The sequence below is a fragment of the Cibotium barometz genome, chromosome 43 (genome assembly GCF_041138505.1).
Source record: "Cibotium barometz isolate CiBa-2024 chromosome 43, ASM4113850v1, whole genome shotgun sequence".
In the NCBI taxonomy this organism is placed as follows: Eukaryota; Viridiplantae; Streptophyta; class Polypodiopsida; order Cyatheales; family Cibotiaceae; genus Cibotium; species Cibotium barometz.
The window spans coordinates 32,518,095-32,535,191 of NC_141088.1; the positions used below are offsets into that span (position 1 = coordinate 32,518,095).

General features: G+C 44.3%; 1 protein-coding gene across 1 annotated transcript in view; it reads right to left on the bottom strand.

Moving 5' to 3' along the window:
* Nucleotides 1-3,149: 3,149 nt before the first annotated feature.
* The window catches only part of LOC147613831 (uncharacterized), a 29,086-nt gene continuing 15,138 nt past the window's right edge, over nucleotides 3,150-17,097 (bottom strand). The window contains exon 3 of the mRNA XM_086781800.1: nucleotides 3,150-3,719. Within this exon, the coding sequence (XP_086637926.1) occupies nucleotides 3,575-3,719 (145 nt within the window). The 3' untranslated portion in view covers nucleotides 3,150-3,574. The remainder of the gene's footprint in view (nucleotides 3,720-17,097) is intronic.

The window sequence follows — 17,097 nt, forward strand, 5'->3', positions numbered from 1 at the left end:
TCCACACTTACTCATGGAGTTTTCTATGAGGTTGACACATAGATACAGTTACATGGATACACAGATGTTGATTGAATTAATGGTGACATAAACGAGATCTACCAGCAACTTTGTCTTCTTTTAGAAGAAGTGTTGTGAGTTGGAGCAACAAGAAACAGTAGAACAATTATCTCGTCAAGTACAAAGGCAAAGTACAAGTACACTACTATGACATTTTATGAGATAGCAAAAACTACTTGGTGATATGGGTAAGCTTGTGCGGTGAATAAAACCATTATCATTTATTGTGACAACATGAGTAGTATACAGTTGACCAATAACCCAGAACAAAGCACATAAAGGTGCATTATCACTTTGTCAGATAGAAGGTTCTAGTAAGTAAGATAGATGTGGTATACATCAACAAAGAGCATCAAGTGGTTAACACCTTCACGAAAGTACTTGGTACAGATAAGCTCCACAAGTTTATGAGCTTGCTTGGAGTATAATATGTGGAGTTGGAGCTCGAGGAGTTATAACCCAATATACCATGCTAGAACAAAGCACATAAAGGTGCATTATCACTTTGTCAGATAGAAGATTCTAGTAAGTAAGATAGATGTGGTATACATCAACAAAGAGCATCAAGTGGTTAACACCTTCACGAAAGCACTTGGTACAAATAAGCTCCACAAGTTTATGAGCTTGCTTGGAGTACAATATGTGGAGTTGAAGCTCGAGGAGGAGTTATTGAGCTCAACTAGTGCTACGAACATTGATGACCCATCTAGATGATAGATTTCGCACTTATGCCATTGATATGATTAGTGAGATTATGATTGATATACCGCCAATGTACAACAAACTATGTAATTTACATTACTCCAATATAGCATAGTTATAAAACCTTTCCATATAGTCGAAATCACACTATGCATCAACCATTGTAAGTTACAACTAGAGAGTACTTTCCCTTATAGTATATATTCTTATCTCTTTATGTTAATGATTATAAAGATAAGAAAAAGATTTAAAAAAATTAAGCCATCCATCTCTCGTGTGTGTGTGTGTGTTTAAAGAACTCAAGCTCTCTCTCTGCCCCGCATTCTCTTTAGTTACATACATACACATACATATACATACATATATGTATGCATGTATGTATATATGTATATATATGTTTATTTATTTATTTGTGTATATATGTATGTAATTGTGTGTATACAATTACACATACAATTATATATATCTGTGTAGATGGATGTGTGTGTGTGTACATATATATATGTATATATATATATATATATATATATATATATATATATATATATATACATGCATTTATGTGTGTGTGTATATATATATGTACACATGTATAAATAAATATACATATATATTATACATTACATTTACGTATTTATATATATGTACATATGTATACAATGTGCATATATATACCTATGTATATATATATTTATACATACATACATACACACACACACATACGTATATATATATATATATTTTTATACATACATACATACATACATACACACACACACACACACACACACATATATATACTTCTGTACATATATATATATATACATATACACATCTATATATATATATACTTCTATACATGTGCATGGATGCATGTATACATGTATACATACATAAACATATATACGTGTGTGTGTGTGTGTGTGTGTGTGTGTGAATATGTATTTGTATATATATATATATATATGTATGTATTTGTATGTATATATCAACGTGTGCATATGTATGCACTCGTGTGTACACATTTGCATATAAATCAACACATCCAATCTGTCGAGCAATTTATATGCATTTAAGTTGTGAGTCATTTGCTTAAGAATTACAGTGGATAAATAAGCATACCCATTCGTATGCCATTATAAAGCTTTCCTTGATAAATCCTTTCCAAACTGGGACTTTAGATATTATGAACCGTATTTAGGTATGGCTTGGCAATAATGTGTGCGCGCGCGCGTGCGTGTGAGAGAGAGAGAGAGAGAGAGGAGGGGGGGAGCAAATCTACAAATAGCTTAAATGACCTATTTATGACCATGAACACGTACTCAAAAAAACACAGGAGGACAAGGTAAAGAGGAAAAAACCCTTCTAGCTAACTGGTGAGGCTAGGATGTCGAAGGTACAACATCAACGAAGGGAGAATCTATACACTTAGATTTGCCAAAATCATCAATGAAAGCTCTTCCATGACGAGACATTTGCCCTCTTTTCAACAGCCCATTCTACACCCTTCTACTTCATGTGCGCTCACAGCCCTGCTGTACCATCAATAGATCGCTTCACATCATATTGACTCTTGTATTGAGAGTGAGAACTTTTCACTAGCGTTAGTAAAGCTTGCATTCCACTAGTCTGTTGGTGTAGATCTGCTATTTCCTCATGTTTCAAAGACACATCATCCATGTACCATCCTTCACACAATTGACCCATGCAAACTTTGAAGGGCCAATGACTCAATTGGTTTTCTTCAACTTCAACATCTGACTTCACACACACACACACACACACAAAGAAGAGGGAGAGAGCATTCACAAATGCAGAAGGCTAGAATGGCCTATAATACTACAATCCATGACAAAAAAGAAGCAGCCTAATGCATATGCCTAAGAGCTGTCCTCAGACAAGATGCAGGGGAAACGTAGGGTGAGGAGCACATGCGAATCACATTATGGATCCCACCCTGGGAGAGTTGTGCTAATCCCTCGGTAGGCCTAAGCAGCAAGGTTTTAACCTATCTTTGGATCCATTGTGATTTCCTCTAGATGGTTATGGTTGCAAAATCCTTAATTTGGATGCTTTGGTCCAAGGGCCTTGAAAAGCAGCTAGCCGCTTATGGTGGAGCTCTCTTTTCAAATCTGTGTGGGTGGGGGAGAGAGCTTCCATTGTGCACTTGGAAAAGAAAGGGATAAGGAAGCTGTGCTTGAGAAAATCATAGTAATATTTCCATCTGTGGAAGAGGAAGTCTGACTAGGTAGGGATCTACCACTTACAGAGCACCAGGATGGACATAACAAGCCAAGAGAATGCCAAAAGAGGTTAACTACAGTAGAGTAAAACAAGAGGGAACCGACACTAGTAGGAGAGGGCCAGTTCCATGAGATAGCCAGCAATTTATCATAATGATGCCACATATATCAAGAGGCAATTACATAAAAGGAGCTCAAAATCACACCTTTAATACATACCACAATGGTTCCTTTGGTGCATCAAAACCAGATTGGTGCTAGTTTGAATCCTGAGCATTCATGTCTGGCCTGAACGTTTGCCACCTGGCTCCCGACTTTCCTCTCTACCACGTTACCAAAATCAAATTGTCATGGGCTCTCAACACATCTAAACTAAATCAATCTTGCCCGGCTTGCTGTATTGATAGAGTGCGTTTGGGAGAGTACAAAAAACCATGTAGGGAAGGATGCCACCTGCTTAATATTCTCATGCATCCTGCATCCCTCTATGAAGCAAAAAATATAGTGGAATACACTATCCAGCTACACAAACATGTGCGGAAATAGAAATAGTTGCTACAATAATCCACTTAAGTTGGATAATCAGCATTGATGCCAAAGATTCTGACTCTATGCATGATTGGAAACTTGGCAATCACCAGTACAACCACTGCCATTGTGTTAAGGATGAGCCAAGGGTTGCTATAATTTGTAGTATGGCAAGCAATCAAGTATCTGCACAAAAATTCAAAACGATTTTATTCAACTATGTAACTACTGGGCTAAAATTTGTGAGCCTTAAGTAGACCCCGAATTCCAATCAGACAGACACACATGAGAAGCAGTTCTGCTTGGACAAAACCCCAACCAGGCAAGTCTGATACCATTCACTTAGCAAAGCTGGAAAGATTTTACACCCCACCCCCCCACATGCCAAAAAATGCAAGTTTGGATTCCCCTCATGTCCGTTTCTGGATGAGGCCTTGAGACAGATCGGCAAACCTATCAGGCTTTGACATATCATGCCTTCATTGTCCATGGTGTACTCTTGCATACCTCAATAGTTTCCACCTATTTCTCAATTTCAATATACTTTGTTTAGCTTCCTATGCATTTCCCACCACATTACCCACATAATTTTTCATCATTGGTCTCACGGGCTGTTTTGGCCCCTGAAGTCACTAATAAACCCCTCTCTCTCTCTCTCTCTTGTGGTACACACACCTACATCAGGGTCCACCATACTTAAGAAAGCATTGACCCGTGCACCAGTTCTTACATTACCAGATTTTCAACGACCATTATTTGTTGTAGTTACTGATGCTAGTTGACCTTAAGTACTGGGAATAAAATTACTAATCTTCTCAAACAAATTTATAAATAGTAATCAATCAATGATCAATTAAAAAGATGCCAGCAGCGATCAAAGGATGTGCACAACTCCATGGGCTCCACTATCCATTTTTCCTCGGCAACTTTGTGTTTAGCGTATGTGTTGTTTTATTTTTTTGGAGGTGAAGGGGGGGGGGGGTGCTAGGAGAGATGCAAGATTGTTTTGTTTTATGAAGTCATAAGGGGAAAACTCTCTTTACAAATTAGACTTCAAATTAAATCTTGATCTAGATAATAATCTTGATAATGACGACCTAGCAAGGCGATGATATCAAGACTCAAAATTTGAAGTATTAGGGTCGTCCTAATCATAGTAGTTAATGCCATCCATACCCGCACTCCAGCTCCGCGCCCTCGAGGAGTTCTTAGCGAGAGCTCAATCTGTCACGACCCTGTGTTTTTCTCTGGACAAGATGCAGGTGTGCACGGGGACATGGTGGACAGTGTGAATGGCATCAGGTGGGAGTGAAGATGGAGGCCCATGTGTGGATAACCCCATGTGTGAAAGGGGGCAAAGGAATTTTAACTTAAAAGGTTTTAAAAACCTTTAAAGTAATTTTTAATGCCATTTATGAAGAAAACGTGGCCCATAAGCTATTTTGGGGCCACGTGTGCTTTTTGGGAAAGAGGAGGGGCTGGCAGGCAAGTAGGCGCCTAACTCTTGAGGAAACGTGTGCTTTTTGGAAGAGGTGGGCTGCAAGGAAGCATGGGGATGAACAGCACGTTGGCTTTTCTCTCTCTCTTGCTAAGAGTCGACTGCAGCATGCACATGTGTTTTTCTCTTGGAAAGGGTGGGCGGCTGGACTGCAGCTTCACGCAGGAGATTTAGTTCATGGGAAAGCTGGCGACTGGTTGGGCTGCACGCTGAAGCTTTTCCCTCTTTGCCACCACAGGCTTGTGTACTGGTCGGGCAGCACTCAGTTTCTCTCTCTCTTGATTTAGGAAGGCTGGCGGGCTGGGCTATTAAGGCACAGAAGCTACAGGCGCAGACTGAACCTCTCTTTCTCTCGTGGCTTTTGGAAGGAGGTTGTCTGGCTGCTGCGCAACAGTACACACAGGCGCCTATTGAATCCCTCTTTCTCCTTTGCTTTTGGCATGAAGTTGGCTGGCTGCGCTGCTGTCCAAACAGGCAGAGTTGGACACAAAGGCGTGGACTGCAGGACAAGAAGGCAGGACACAACGAGGCTTTTCCTCGTGTCTTTCCCTCTCTTGTGGAAAGCGACATAAAGACTGTAAGTCTCTCTTTCTTTGTGAGCAAGTGGGACTGCAGGTGATGTCTTTCGGAGTCTCTCTTTCCACTGGCTCAAGACTGTTCCAGAGTGGTTCTCTCTAGCCCTTTGTGAGAGGAAGGGTTTGACAGTTCAGAGGGTGGAAACAGGACAATTTATGGGCTGTTTTTGTTTGGCTGCAAATTCAGCTATGTGCTTGGGTTTTTGACTGCAAGTACAGGTCTTGTGGTTATGTTTCTTGGCATGGGAGTGATGCAAGCTCGCATGGCTGCGTGCTCATGGAGCAGATTGTTTTCTTCCTGCTAGAAAGGAACAGTGGGACCTACAGTATGGGAATCTCTATGTTGCAACTTGCCAGATGTTTCATGTGGGAACAGGTAACTAGATGTATGGAAACAGGACATAAGTTTCAAAGGGAAACAGGCCTAAGGGTTTCATGTGGAAACAGGTCGTAGGTTTCTCGATGAGGAAACATGTTTTTGGGTTTCTCCAGGAGACAGGTCACATGCAGGCAGAAGGTACAGGAGTGGACACATGTATGGTACAGCCTTGCTACTGATAGGACAGGGGACAGGAAGTCCATGACAGAGATGGATAGTACCCTTGGAAGGTAGAGAGGGTTTGTACATGTGTGTCGACTGTATGGTATGCTGTGCTGTGATACTCTTTTGAGAGACAGTTTGGGAGTCTGTGTTGTGATACAGGAGCACTGGTTGGTCGGGGTGTGATGCTGTTCATAGTGTGAGAGGCTATGGATGGTTGTGGCAGCCTTGATCATGGGAGAAAGCTTCTGTATGCAGACTCAATGTGTGAGAGTCTTTCGATGCGAACAATGGCTGGACTTGTTTGTGGATGCCGTGTGGATTAGAAGCCAGATGATGCAGGTTCTTTGCAGGCTTCAGGAGTTCTACTTGGTCGGCTGAATTACCAGCTTTATATTGTAATCAAAGCTCTTATAATCAATTAAAGAAATACCGCAAGGGGCGCCACTGCGATTTGGGGCCAATCGGTGTCCGTGTACTATTTGCAGGAGCACTCTAGCTTCCCCTGTTTGTTTTCCTTTTCTAGGTCCTCAATGGTGTTGAAGTGTTTTATGTGCAAATGTTTGTTCCACCGCCCTTTGGTTTATCAGAGGCCGGTTTACACAATCCATACCACAAGCCAGAGCATCAGGACCCTCCACCACACACAAACATACGCTTTTGGTGCGTTGTTGACCTGCTGCTGCTGATCACCGTTAAAAAACTGCAGCCCTTATGCTGCTGGAAACCCTCTGGACAGCCCTTCAAAGCTGTTTCCGCCACTCTTCTCTCCCGTTGTACAGAAACTGGTGCACCATTTGAAGCTGCCGTACAGCTTCTTGCCCATGCTGTTCCATCAGCAACTGTTGTACAGTACCTGGCCATACCTGAAATCCCAAAGGGGCATCAGCCCTTTCCCGCCCCGTGTGGTGTCGACTCGAGAGCATTTTGCGATTCTTGTTTTGTGGTATTGTGCTTGTGCCCTTTTAATCATTGCTTTAATTGCATTGATAATATTTTAGAAGTTATCCAGAGACCCCATGGGTTACAGTGGTACTTCTCCAGCATCACCAAGCTATGTACATGATCCGTTGTTAATTCCCTTGCAGAGCTGCTCCATCGTCAAGGGAAACTCGCTGGTTACATAGTATGTTGGCTCTGTGTGTGTGTGTGTGTGTGTGTGTGAGAGAGAGAGAGAGAGAGAGAGAGAGAGAGAGGTTAATTTCTACAAAAGACCTTAAAGATATATGAGACTAAAAGTTGCTACATACGATCCATGAGTAAACTCGATGTCAGGATATCATGTAAAGAAAACCAAGCCATGTCGAGGACCAGTAAGGATAGAGCTTCTAGGGCTCTCTCTCTCTCTCTCTCTCTGCACCTTCTTGTCATGTGCAAGACATGCGCTGTCACATGCACTCTGCACTGTAGTGCATGGTGACAAGATGGCTCATCATCAGTGCAACACTGTCCAACAGTAAAACCCTTTAGGATTTGATATTTGTCATACACCATGACCCCATTGTAAGGATATGTCAAGCACAAGCTACGTAAGCCATTCCTCAGCCTTAGAGAGACAGTCGGTCAGCCGAAGTCCCTTAACCCACTTGGAGAGAATCATTCATGCATATAGATGTCATAGAAGCCTTAGAGTTTGCATCAAGAAATGTTTGCATTTCTGCATAGTATTCATCCCGTATGCATTTAGGCCACCTAGACCATTGCAAAAGCCTCGGAATATTATCTTATATTTTTCCCATATTTTATGGTATTTATTTAGCATTTTTCCACATTATTATCATCACTATGCATTTATTGGCAGGACATGAAGCAGTTGGCCAGTGTCAGCCAACCGACTTGCTCATGTAGTGCATATAAATAGCACAGCCCTTCATTCATTCTGTTACGAGACTGTGTTTTTCCCTCTGGACAACAAGCAGGTGGGCACCGGCACCGGCACGGGACACACAATGTGGAAAGGCATCAGTTGATGTAAAAAGGAAACCCATGTCGGTGGCCAGCCCAAGTGTGAAAGGGGACAAAAAGATTATTGAAGTTATAAGGTTTTTAAACCTTTGATGACAAAAATCATATTATTATTATTTAAGCATGCCTTTTGTCTAAACCTTTGCTTTTGGAGTTTTGAAAAAAAAAAAGCACATCGCTTCTATTTAATTCGAAGGGTGGCGAGTTGAGGAGATCGCCGTGTGCTGGTCGCCGGACGGCTTACGCTGAGCGCATGAGGTGCTGCCACTCTACTGTTGCTGCCGCCACTGCTAAGGTGCTGTTGCAGGCGGGTACTGCTGCCACCGCAACCGCAACCGCAACCGCAACCGCCAGGAACTGCCGCCACCAGGAATGCTGCTGACCGCCAGGTGCTACTGCTACGCATGGTGGTGGTGCTGCTACTGTACATGGGCGCTGCTACAAGTGCTGCTGTTGCTGCTGCCGCTGCTGCCAGGTGATGCTGCCGTTGCTGCTGCTGCCAGGTGATGCTACTACCGATGCTGCTGTTGCTGATGCTGCCGGCTGATGCTGCTACTGCTACGATGGTTACTGCTGGGCGTTCTCAGGTGGGCTGTGTAGAGCTCTAGACGCCAGATGAGTTGCTGCCAGCACATGGATACCAAGAGTGCTATTTGCAAGGGCTGCCAGCAACCAACAACCAGACAGATGGGCAACTAGGCAAGAGTCAGTTTAGGCAGATAGCCAATTAAGCAGTCAGATGGACGCCAGGTGTGGGAAAGAGGTGCAGAGCATGGGCACACAGCAATGAATTTGACCAGGTACTGGTGGTCGAGGAGCAGGTTACTTGCATGTGTGGAAGCAACCAGGCAAGCGAACTTTGGTATCGTGGATTGCAGGCTTTGTTTACGAGATTAGGATACAGAGGATCAAGCTACATATGCACAGGATGATGTTCTTGGAAGAGATGTGTGTTGCTCTTCATCTTGGAATTATGTGTATTCAGGGATTGCTTTACGCATCCTCTATCTTTCTCTCTCTGAGTTTTTGGCATCGTAATTGGATGATGCATATGAGGATTTATCTGTTATGGAAACAAGACATTGGTCTTTCGTGAGGAGACAGGACTTTGGTATCAAGGATACAAGCCTATGGTTTATGGATACAGGTCTATGGTTTATCAGATACAGGTCTTTGGTTTCGTGTGGAAAGCATGCCTCTGGATTCATGTGAACAGGTTCTAGTTTTTCTGGAGATTACATGCAAGCTGTGACTATAGGAAGGACATATGGTTTGGTATAGCCCTACTGCTGTTTGGGAAAGGGTTGTGAGATCCATGGTTGAAATGGAGAAGACCTTTTCAAGCAGGGTGGTGTCGTACAGGTGTGCCTTCTCTATGGAATGCTTTGCTGTAATAGCGAGAGTTCTTATTTGGAAAATCCTGGGTGAAAAGCTAAAAGGTATCCTATCGGTAAAGAATTCGACAAGTTGTACTATGTACTCATTTTTTATCAAGTAAAGAAATACCGCAAGGGGCGCCACTGTGTTTTGGGGCCAATCGGTGTCCTTGTACTATTTGCAGGAGCATTCTAGCTCCCCTGTTTGTTTTCCTTTTCCAGGTTCTCATGGGTGATGAAGTGTTTTGTGTGCGAGTGTTTGTTCCACCGCCCGTCAAGTTTCTGAAGGCCGGTTTCATGGCTCCATTGCCGGGATATCGTCGACATTCTCAAGGAGGCGAGCCCGTGGTTGTCACATCAAAAGCTTCAACATGTGGAAAGTGAAGAGGAAGTGCAGGAGACAGTGTAAGATTGTGTGTCTTTGCCTATATGAGGTGAAGAGCAAAAGCTAAAGATGAAGCTAAGGAGAAAAGACACCAAGGACAGGAATAGTCAGCCAGGAACAAGGCAGCTGAAGAGTTATGGTGCAAGAGAGGGGTTGAAGGCTATGGCTTTCGACACTTTGTCACCAGTGGAATCTTCACGGAGACTTCATGGGGTTCAGAAGGCAGCTTCTTTCTATGTTTAGCAATGGTGGTCTACTATGCTTCATTAGGGACTTGTGCTTACCACTTGGGTGGAGTGCAAGCAGGTTTTGGGTGCCTGTGGATGTATCAAATGAGGCTCAGATGGAAGCGGAGGAACTTGATGAGGTTCTTATTCCCGAGCAGATACTCGCACATAAGAAAAGAAAGGTACAAGGTAAAGTTTCCCGTCGCTATCTTGTGAAGTTTAAAGAACTATTCACTGATGGATGTGAAGTGGATGGAGGAGGGTGACTTAGCAGATTCACCTCAGGTATTGCAGCTTTATCTTGATGCCTTTGAGTTGGAGCCAACTCTTGCTACGGTCCATTCAGGTTCAGCAGAGCATGGGTATGGAGCATTGCCTAATGCTCAAGAGGGGGGTAGCACCTCCACTCCCTTGTTACAGATAGGCTTAGTTTTTCATCTAGGAGTCGCTTGGTGACATCTTTGTATTCACCCGAGGTACTGAGGCTAACAGTACATCTGCTTATGGGACTTCTATGATATTGTGTACTAGTCACATGAGATGGTAAAGTTAGGTATGGTTCACAGTCGGCCGCACCATGAACTATAACTGCAACTATGGATAACTCTGCCTACATCTATGGATAACAGAGATGGTTCTTGCCTTTGGAATGGCATGGTTTGGTTTAGCTCAAAGTCTGCAGCAACCTGAGTTAACACTTCAAGACTCTATGAGGAGCATAAGTGTTGCGAGCAGTCCTAGAGTTGGTTTGGTTCATTGATATATGGATTGAACTCTATCTGTGCATATATTTATACACTTTCCGAGGTATTATGGTATTCTGGTGCCATTGGATCCTGGTACCCTTGGGAATACATGGGTAATACTCTAGATGTGTCAGGATGAGATGCATGTATATTGGTATGATACATCAGGTACTTTACCATGTTCATGGTGTATCACTGAGTGTGGCCCCTGCGGGATGGCCATGTACAGAGTGGGTAAAGCATCAAGAGGGACATATTAGGAAGTACTTCGTGGATGTACTGTTTGGATGCATTGAGTGCTTTCATATGCTCATGTTGTACCATCAGTCGTGGGTCCTACGGGATATACATGGGTGTAAGGCTTGCGAGCAACCTTGAGACGGTTAATCTGGAGTAGGTAGAGCACCTTGAGGAGCATATTGTTTGCCAATGCATATATGTGTCATGCATATGTGTGTCATATGTAGAATGATGCATGGTTTTGTTTTTGGCTAACACTAGTTACATGTTTCCACTTGGTTTTAGACTTTTGCTGCAGGTTCTGAAGGAACAAGCAAGAGTTGTTTGTCACTCTAACGTGACAGTTTGGCCTTATTGTTCAGGATGATTGTTTCATCACCCAAATGCACTGGTGTCACGACCCTGTGTTTTTCTCTGGACAGTATGCAGGAGTGCACGGGGACATGGTGGACAGTGTGAATGGCATCAGATTGGAGTCAAAAAGTAAACCCATGTGTGGACAACCCCATGTGTGAAGGGGACAGAGATTTAAAATTTAAAAAGGTTTTATAACCTTTGGTGGCCAAAAATTAAAGTTATAAAGGTTTTAAAACCTTGGGAGACCCCTAGGTAATTTTTAGAGGTTACTCTGTTATTGGAGGGAGGCTTTTCGTGTGAGAAGGCAGTCGGGCGATGGTCGGCTGCAGCTACACGTAGAGGAGCTTTCACCCATGAGAAGGCTGGTGAGCAAGGGCTGAACAGTGCGTGGGTCTCTCCCTCTCTTTGGTGAAAAGCTGCGCAGGTCTGCAGGAGGACAGGAGGTGGGCTGGATTGGCAGCAACATGTGCTCTCTCTCTCTGTCTGGCGACTGTTGGGCTGCAGGACAGGAGGTGGGCTGGACTGCAGGTGTGCTTCAGGGCTGCACAGCAGAGGAGGATGTGCGCTTTCTCTCTCTGGAAAGAGACAGCGCTGCAGTACATACAGGGCCAACTGAATCTCTCTCTCTCTCTGTGGCGACTGTCAGCTTGGATTGCACGTGGCTGGATTGCACGTGCACTGAACAGAGGGTCGAACATCAAGTTGTCGAGCTGTTTGCAGGTGGCGCACAAAAGCTGAACTGCACGTGGTGTCATGTGCACAATGTGTATCTACCGTGTGCTACACGCACGCAAGACTAGTTTCGAGGCTTGGGGAAGCTTGGAACTAGGCAAGCTGATTGACGAGCTGAGTTACGGAAATACTAACGGGCGGGCACCCAAGTATGGACGAGCAGGCACCCAAGTGTGGATGCCCGATGACCGGCCAAGAGCCTATAAAAGGGTGGCCAAGGTTAGTTATTGGGATATAGAGAGTCTCGCGAGTTTGTGAGAGCTCTATGGTCTTGGAGCTTGGATCTAGTGCAGACATGCACCTGCTTTACGCAGCCGAGGCCGGCAACAGTCTCGAGGCCCGCGAGGGCAGCTTCGTGGCGGTATGGGAGATTGGTCGATACGTCATCCTAGTTAGTTCAGCTCGTGGCTCGGTGCGGACAGCCAAGACTGTGGGCTCGCCCACGGCTTATTGAAAGGTCGTGGACGTAAGTCAAATCAGCCTATCACTTGGAATAACGATTTGGATATGGCCTTCAGACTTTTGAAAGATAATGTCAAGGAAGCACCTATCTTAGCATTGCCTGATCCTAGTCGGCCTTATGTTCTTGAAACTGATGCCAGTGACTATGCTATCGGGGCTGTTCTATTTCAAGATGGTAGACCGGTTGCTTTTGAAAGTAAAAAGCTAGACGACACTCAATCTGTTTGGCCAACCCTTGAGAAGGAGCTTTATGTTGTGATTCATGCTCTCAAGGTTTGGAGACATTATTTATATGGCTCCAAGTTTGTGGTATTGATTGATCATAAGTCAATCAAGTATGTGTGTGATGCGGATGATTTGAGAGGAAGGAAAGCTCGTTGGGCGGAGTTAATGCAAGATTTTGATTTTGAGATCCGTTATCGGAAAGGGTCCATGAATAGTATTGCAGATGCGCTTAGTCGGATTAGAGAGGTGAATACTTTGTCGTTCACCGAGATTTCTATTGACTTAGTTCAGTCATTGAGAGAGCTTTGCAGGACTGATAGTTATTTTGGTCCATTTTGGCAAAAGATCCAAGACAGGAGCTCATTGATTGACCAAGACTCGATGACTGAGCAGTCTACTATTCAGGCTGCAGGAGGCAAGTGCATGATTCGGAATGGTTTACTATTCCGTAATGACAAAATTTGTGTACCACAGATCCTGGACATTAGGTCCAAGATTCTTAAGGAGTGTCACGACGCCCCTTCTGCTGGACACCCTGGGATACACAGGACACTATCATTAGTGAAACACACTTTTTATTGGCCAAAGATGAAAGGGTATGTAGAAGATTATGTTCTCAAGTGTCAGATTTGTCAGGCAAATAAAGCTGAACGCTTTAGACAGGCTGGGTTGTTGCATCCTTTGCAAATCCCAGGTAATAAATGGGAAAGTATTTCCATGGATTTTATTACCGGATTGCCAAGAACACATCAAGGCTACGATTCTATTTGGATTGTGGTAGATCGCTTGACAAAAATGGCCAGATTTTTACCGACCTGGAAGACTATTATAGCTACGCAATTAGCACGGCAGTTTATCGAGCAATTGTTTAGACTGTACGGGTTACCGCAAGACATAGTCAGTGATAGGGACTCTAAGTTTACGAGTGATTTTTGGAAACTTGTTTTTGAGAAGTTGGAAACAACTTTGAATTTGAGTTCCTCAGATCATCCTCAATCTGATGGCCAGACTGAAAGAGTGAATCAGATTTTGGAGGATATGCTTCGAGCATATGTATCCAAAAGACAGAGTTCATGGGAGGATTATCTTCCTATGTTAGAATTTGCATATAGCAGTACTAAGCATACGAGTACAGGGTTTAGTCCTTTCATGCTTATGTATGGTTTTCAACCTAGATCACCTGTTACAGTAGGATTCTCAGGACTTCGGCATGATGCAGCACGTAATTTTTTGCAAGATATGCAAGAAATGTTACAAGTTGCGAAGGAATCTATTAGAAGTGCTCAAGACCGAGACAGGTTTTATTCTAATAGACATCGTTCACCCAGAGAGTTCTCTTAAGGAACGATGGTGTATTTGCGAGTTCCGAAAGATTCCGAGACTTTACGGACAGGTAGATCTCTGAAATTATCCCCTAGATACTGTGGACCATTTCGTGTTACACGACAGATTGGTTCAGTTGCATATGAATTGTATTTGCCTTCTCATGTGAAAGTTCATCCTGTATTTCATGTCAGTAGACTTACTGTTACTCCTCAAGAAATTATAGATGTCGAGAACATGACATTTGTTCCGCACGAACCTGAAAAGATTCTTGGATTTCGTGAACGAAGATTGCGTAATACGCTTATCACGAAATACAAGATCAAGTGGAAGGATCGTGTTGAGGAGGACGCTACATGGGAGACATTGACTACTCTTTAGAGAGATTACCCTGGCCTTTTTAGTGAGCTCAGGAGTGAGCTCTTAGAGGAAGGGGAGTATGTCATGTGCACAGTGTGTATCTACCGTGTGCTACACGCACGCAAGACTAGTTTCGAGGCTTGGGGAAGCTTGGAACTAGGCAGGCTGATTGACGAGCTGAGTTAGGAAAATACTAACGGGCGGGCACCCAAGTGTGGACGCCCGAAGACCGACCAAGAGCCTATAAAAGGGTGTCCAAGGATAGTTATTGGGATATAGAGAGTCTTGCGAGTTTGTGAGAGCTCTATGGTCTTGGAGCCTGGATCTAGTGCAGACTTGCACCTGCTTTACGCAGCCGAGGCCGGCAGCAGTCTTGAGGCCCGTGAGGGCAGCCTCGTGGCGGTATAGGACGTCGCGAGGAGGAGATTGGTCAGTACGTCATCCTAGTTAGCTCAGCTCGTGGCTCGGGGGGGGAGGGGGGGGGCAGCCAAGACTGTGGGCTCGCCCACGGCTGTCATGGTTGGGAGGTGAGTCAGGCCTGCACCCCCTTGTTGTTTGTTTGTTCGTTTGTTTGCAGGATTCGAGCCTCGTACCAAGAACGATCACGAGGAGATCCGTGTGATTTGACAGGTGGGGGCTCTCCCTTACCTGCTACAAGTTGGGCTACGTGCTAACACATGCTTATGGAGGGGCTGGCAGCTGAAAAGACAGGCCACCTTCTGAACAGCACATGGGGATTCTTCGCTTGCCAAAGTAAGCTGTACGCTGGGGGCCTCCACACACCTTTGGAAGACTGGTCGAGGAGTTTATTGGTGGCTAGGACTGCTGAGGTACACGCAGCAGGGATTGCTTGCGCAGATGGTCATAGGGCTGGTCCGAAGGAGGATAACACTGCAGAAGACCATGCACGCCTTTGGCAGCGCATAGGAGACTCCAGTTGGACTGTAGTGTACAGGTCCTTTCATCCATAGGTGGCTGTTGGACAGAGGTGCACAAGTGCTCTTAAAATCAATTAAAGAAATACCGCAAGGGGCGCCACTGCGATTTGGGGCCAATCGGTGTCCGTGTACTGTTTGCAGGAGCACTCTAGCTCCCCTTGTTTGTTTTCCTTTCTAGATCCTCAATGGCATTGAAGTGTTTTATGTGCGAGTGTTTGTTTCACCGCCCGTCAGATTTTTCTGAAGGCCGGTTCCAAGGTTCCGTTGCCGGGACATCGTCGACTTTCTCAAGGAGGCGAACCCGTGGTTGTCACATCAAAAGCTTCAACATGAGGAAAGTGAAAAGGAAGTGCAGGAGACAGTGCAGGGTTGTGTGTCTTTGCCTATATGAGGTGAAGAGTAAGAGCTGAAGATGAAGCTCAATAGAAAAGACACCAAGGACAAGAAGTAGTCGGCCAGGAACATGAAGTAGTTGAAGTGTTATGGTGCAAAACATGGGTTGAAGGCTATGGTTTTCGACAGTTTGTCACCGGTCGTATCTTCATAGAGGCTTCATGGGTTCGGAAGACAGTTTCTTTCTATGTTTAGCAGTGGTGATCTACTATGCTTCATCGAGGACTTGTGCTTACCACTTGGGTGGAGTGCAAGCAGGTTTTGGGAGCCTGAGGATGTATCAGATGAGGCTCAGACGGAAGTGGAGGAACTTGATGAGGTTCTTATTCCCGAGCAGATACTGGCACATAAGGAAAGAAAGGAACAAGGTAAAGTTTCCCGTCGCTATCTTGTGAAGTTCAAGAACTGTTCACTGATGGATGCGAAGTGGATGGAGGAGGGTGACTTAGCAGATTCACCTCAGGATTTGCAGCTTTATCTTGATGCCTTTAAGTTGGAGTCGACTCTTGTTACGGCTCATTCAAGTTCAGCAGAGCATAGGTCTGGAGCATTGCCTGATGCTCAAGAGGGGGGTAGCACCTCCGCTTCCTTGTTACAGGCAGGCTCAGTTGTTATCTAGGAGTCGCTTGGTGACATCTTTGTATTCACCCGAAGGTACTGGAGGCTGACAGTACATCTGCTTATGGGACTTCTATGATCTTGTGTTCTAGACACATGAGATGATGGTTGAGTATGGTTCACAGTCGCGCGCACCTTGAACTATAACTGCAACTATGGATAACTCTATGGAGGGCATAAGTCTTGCAAGCAGTCCTAGAGTTGGTTTGGTTCATATATGGATTGAACTCTATTTGTGCATGTATGCATACACTTTTTGTGGTATTATTGTATTCTGGTGCCATTGGATCCTGGTACCATTGAGAATACATTGGGTAATACTTTGGATTGTGTCGTGTGCTGCATGTATATTGGTATGATACATCAAGTGCTTTATTATGTTCATGGAAGCACCACTGGGTGCGACTCCTGCGGGATGGCCATGAGACATATGTGGGAAGTACTTAGTGGATGTAGTGTTTGGATGCATTGAGTGCTTTCATATGCTCATGTTGTACCATCAGTCTCGTGGGTCCTGCAGGATGCCCATGGACGTAAGGCTTGCGAGCAGCCCTTAGACTGTTACTTTAGAGTAGGTAGAGCATCTTGAGGAGCATATTGTTT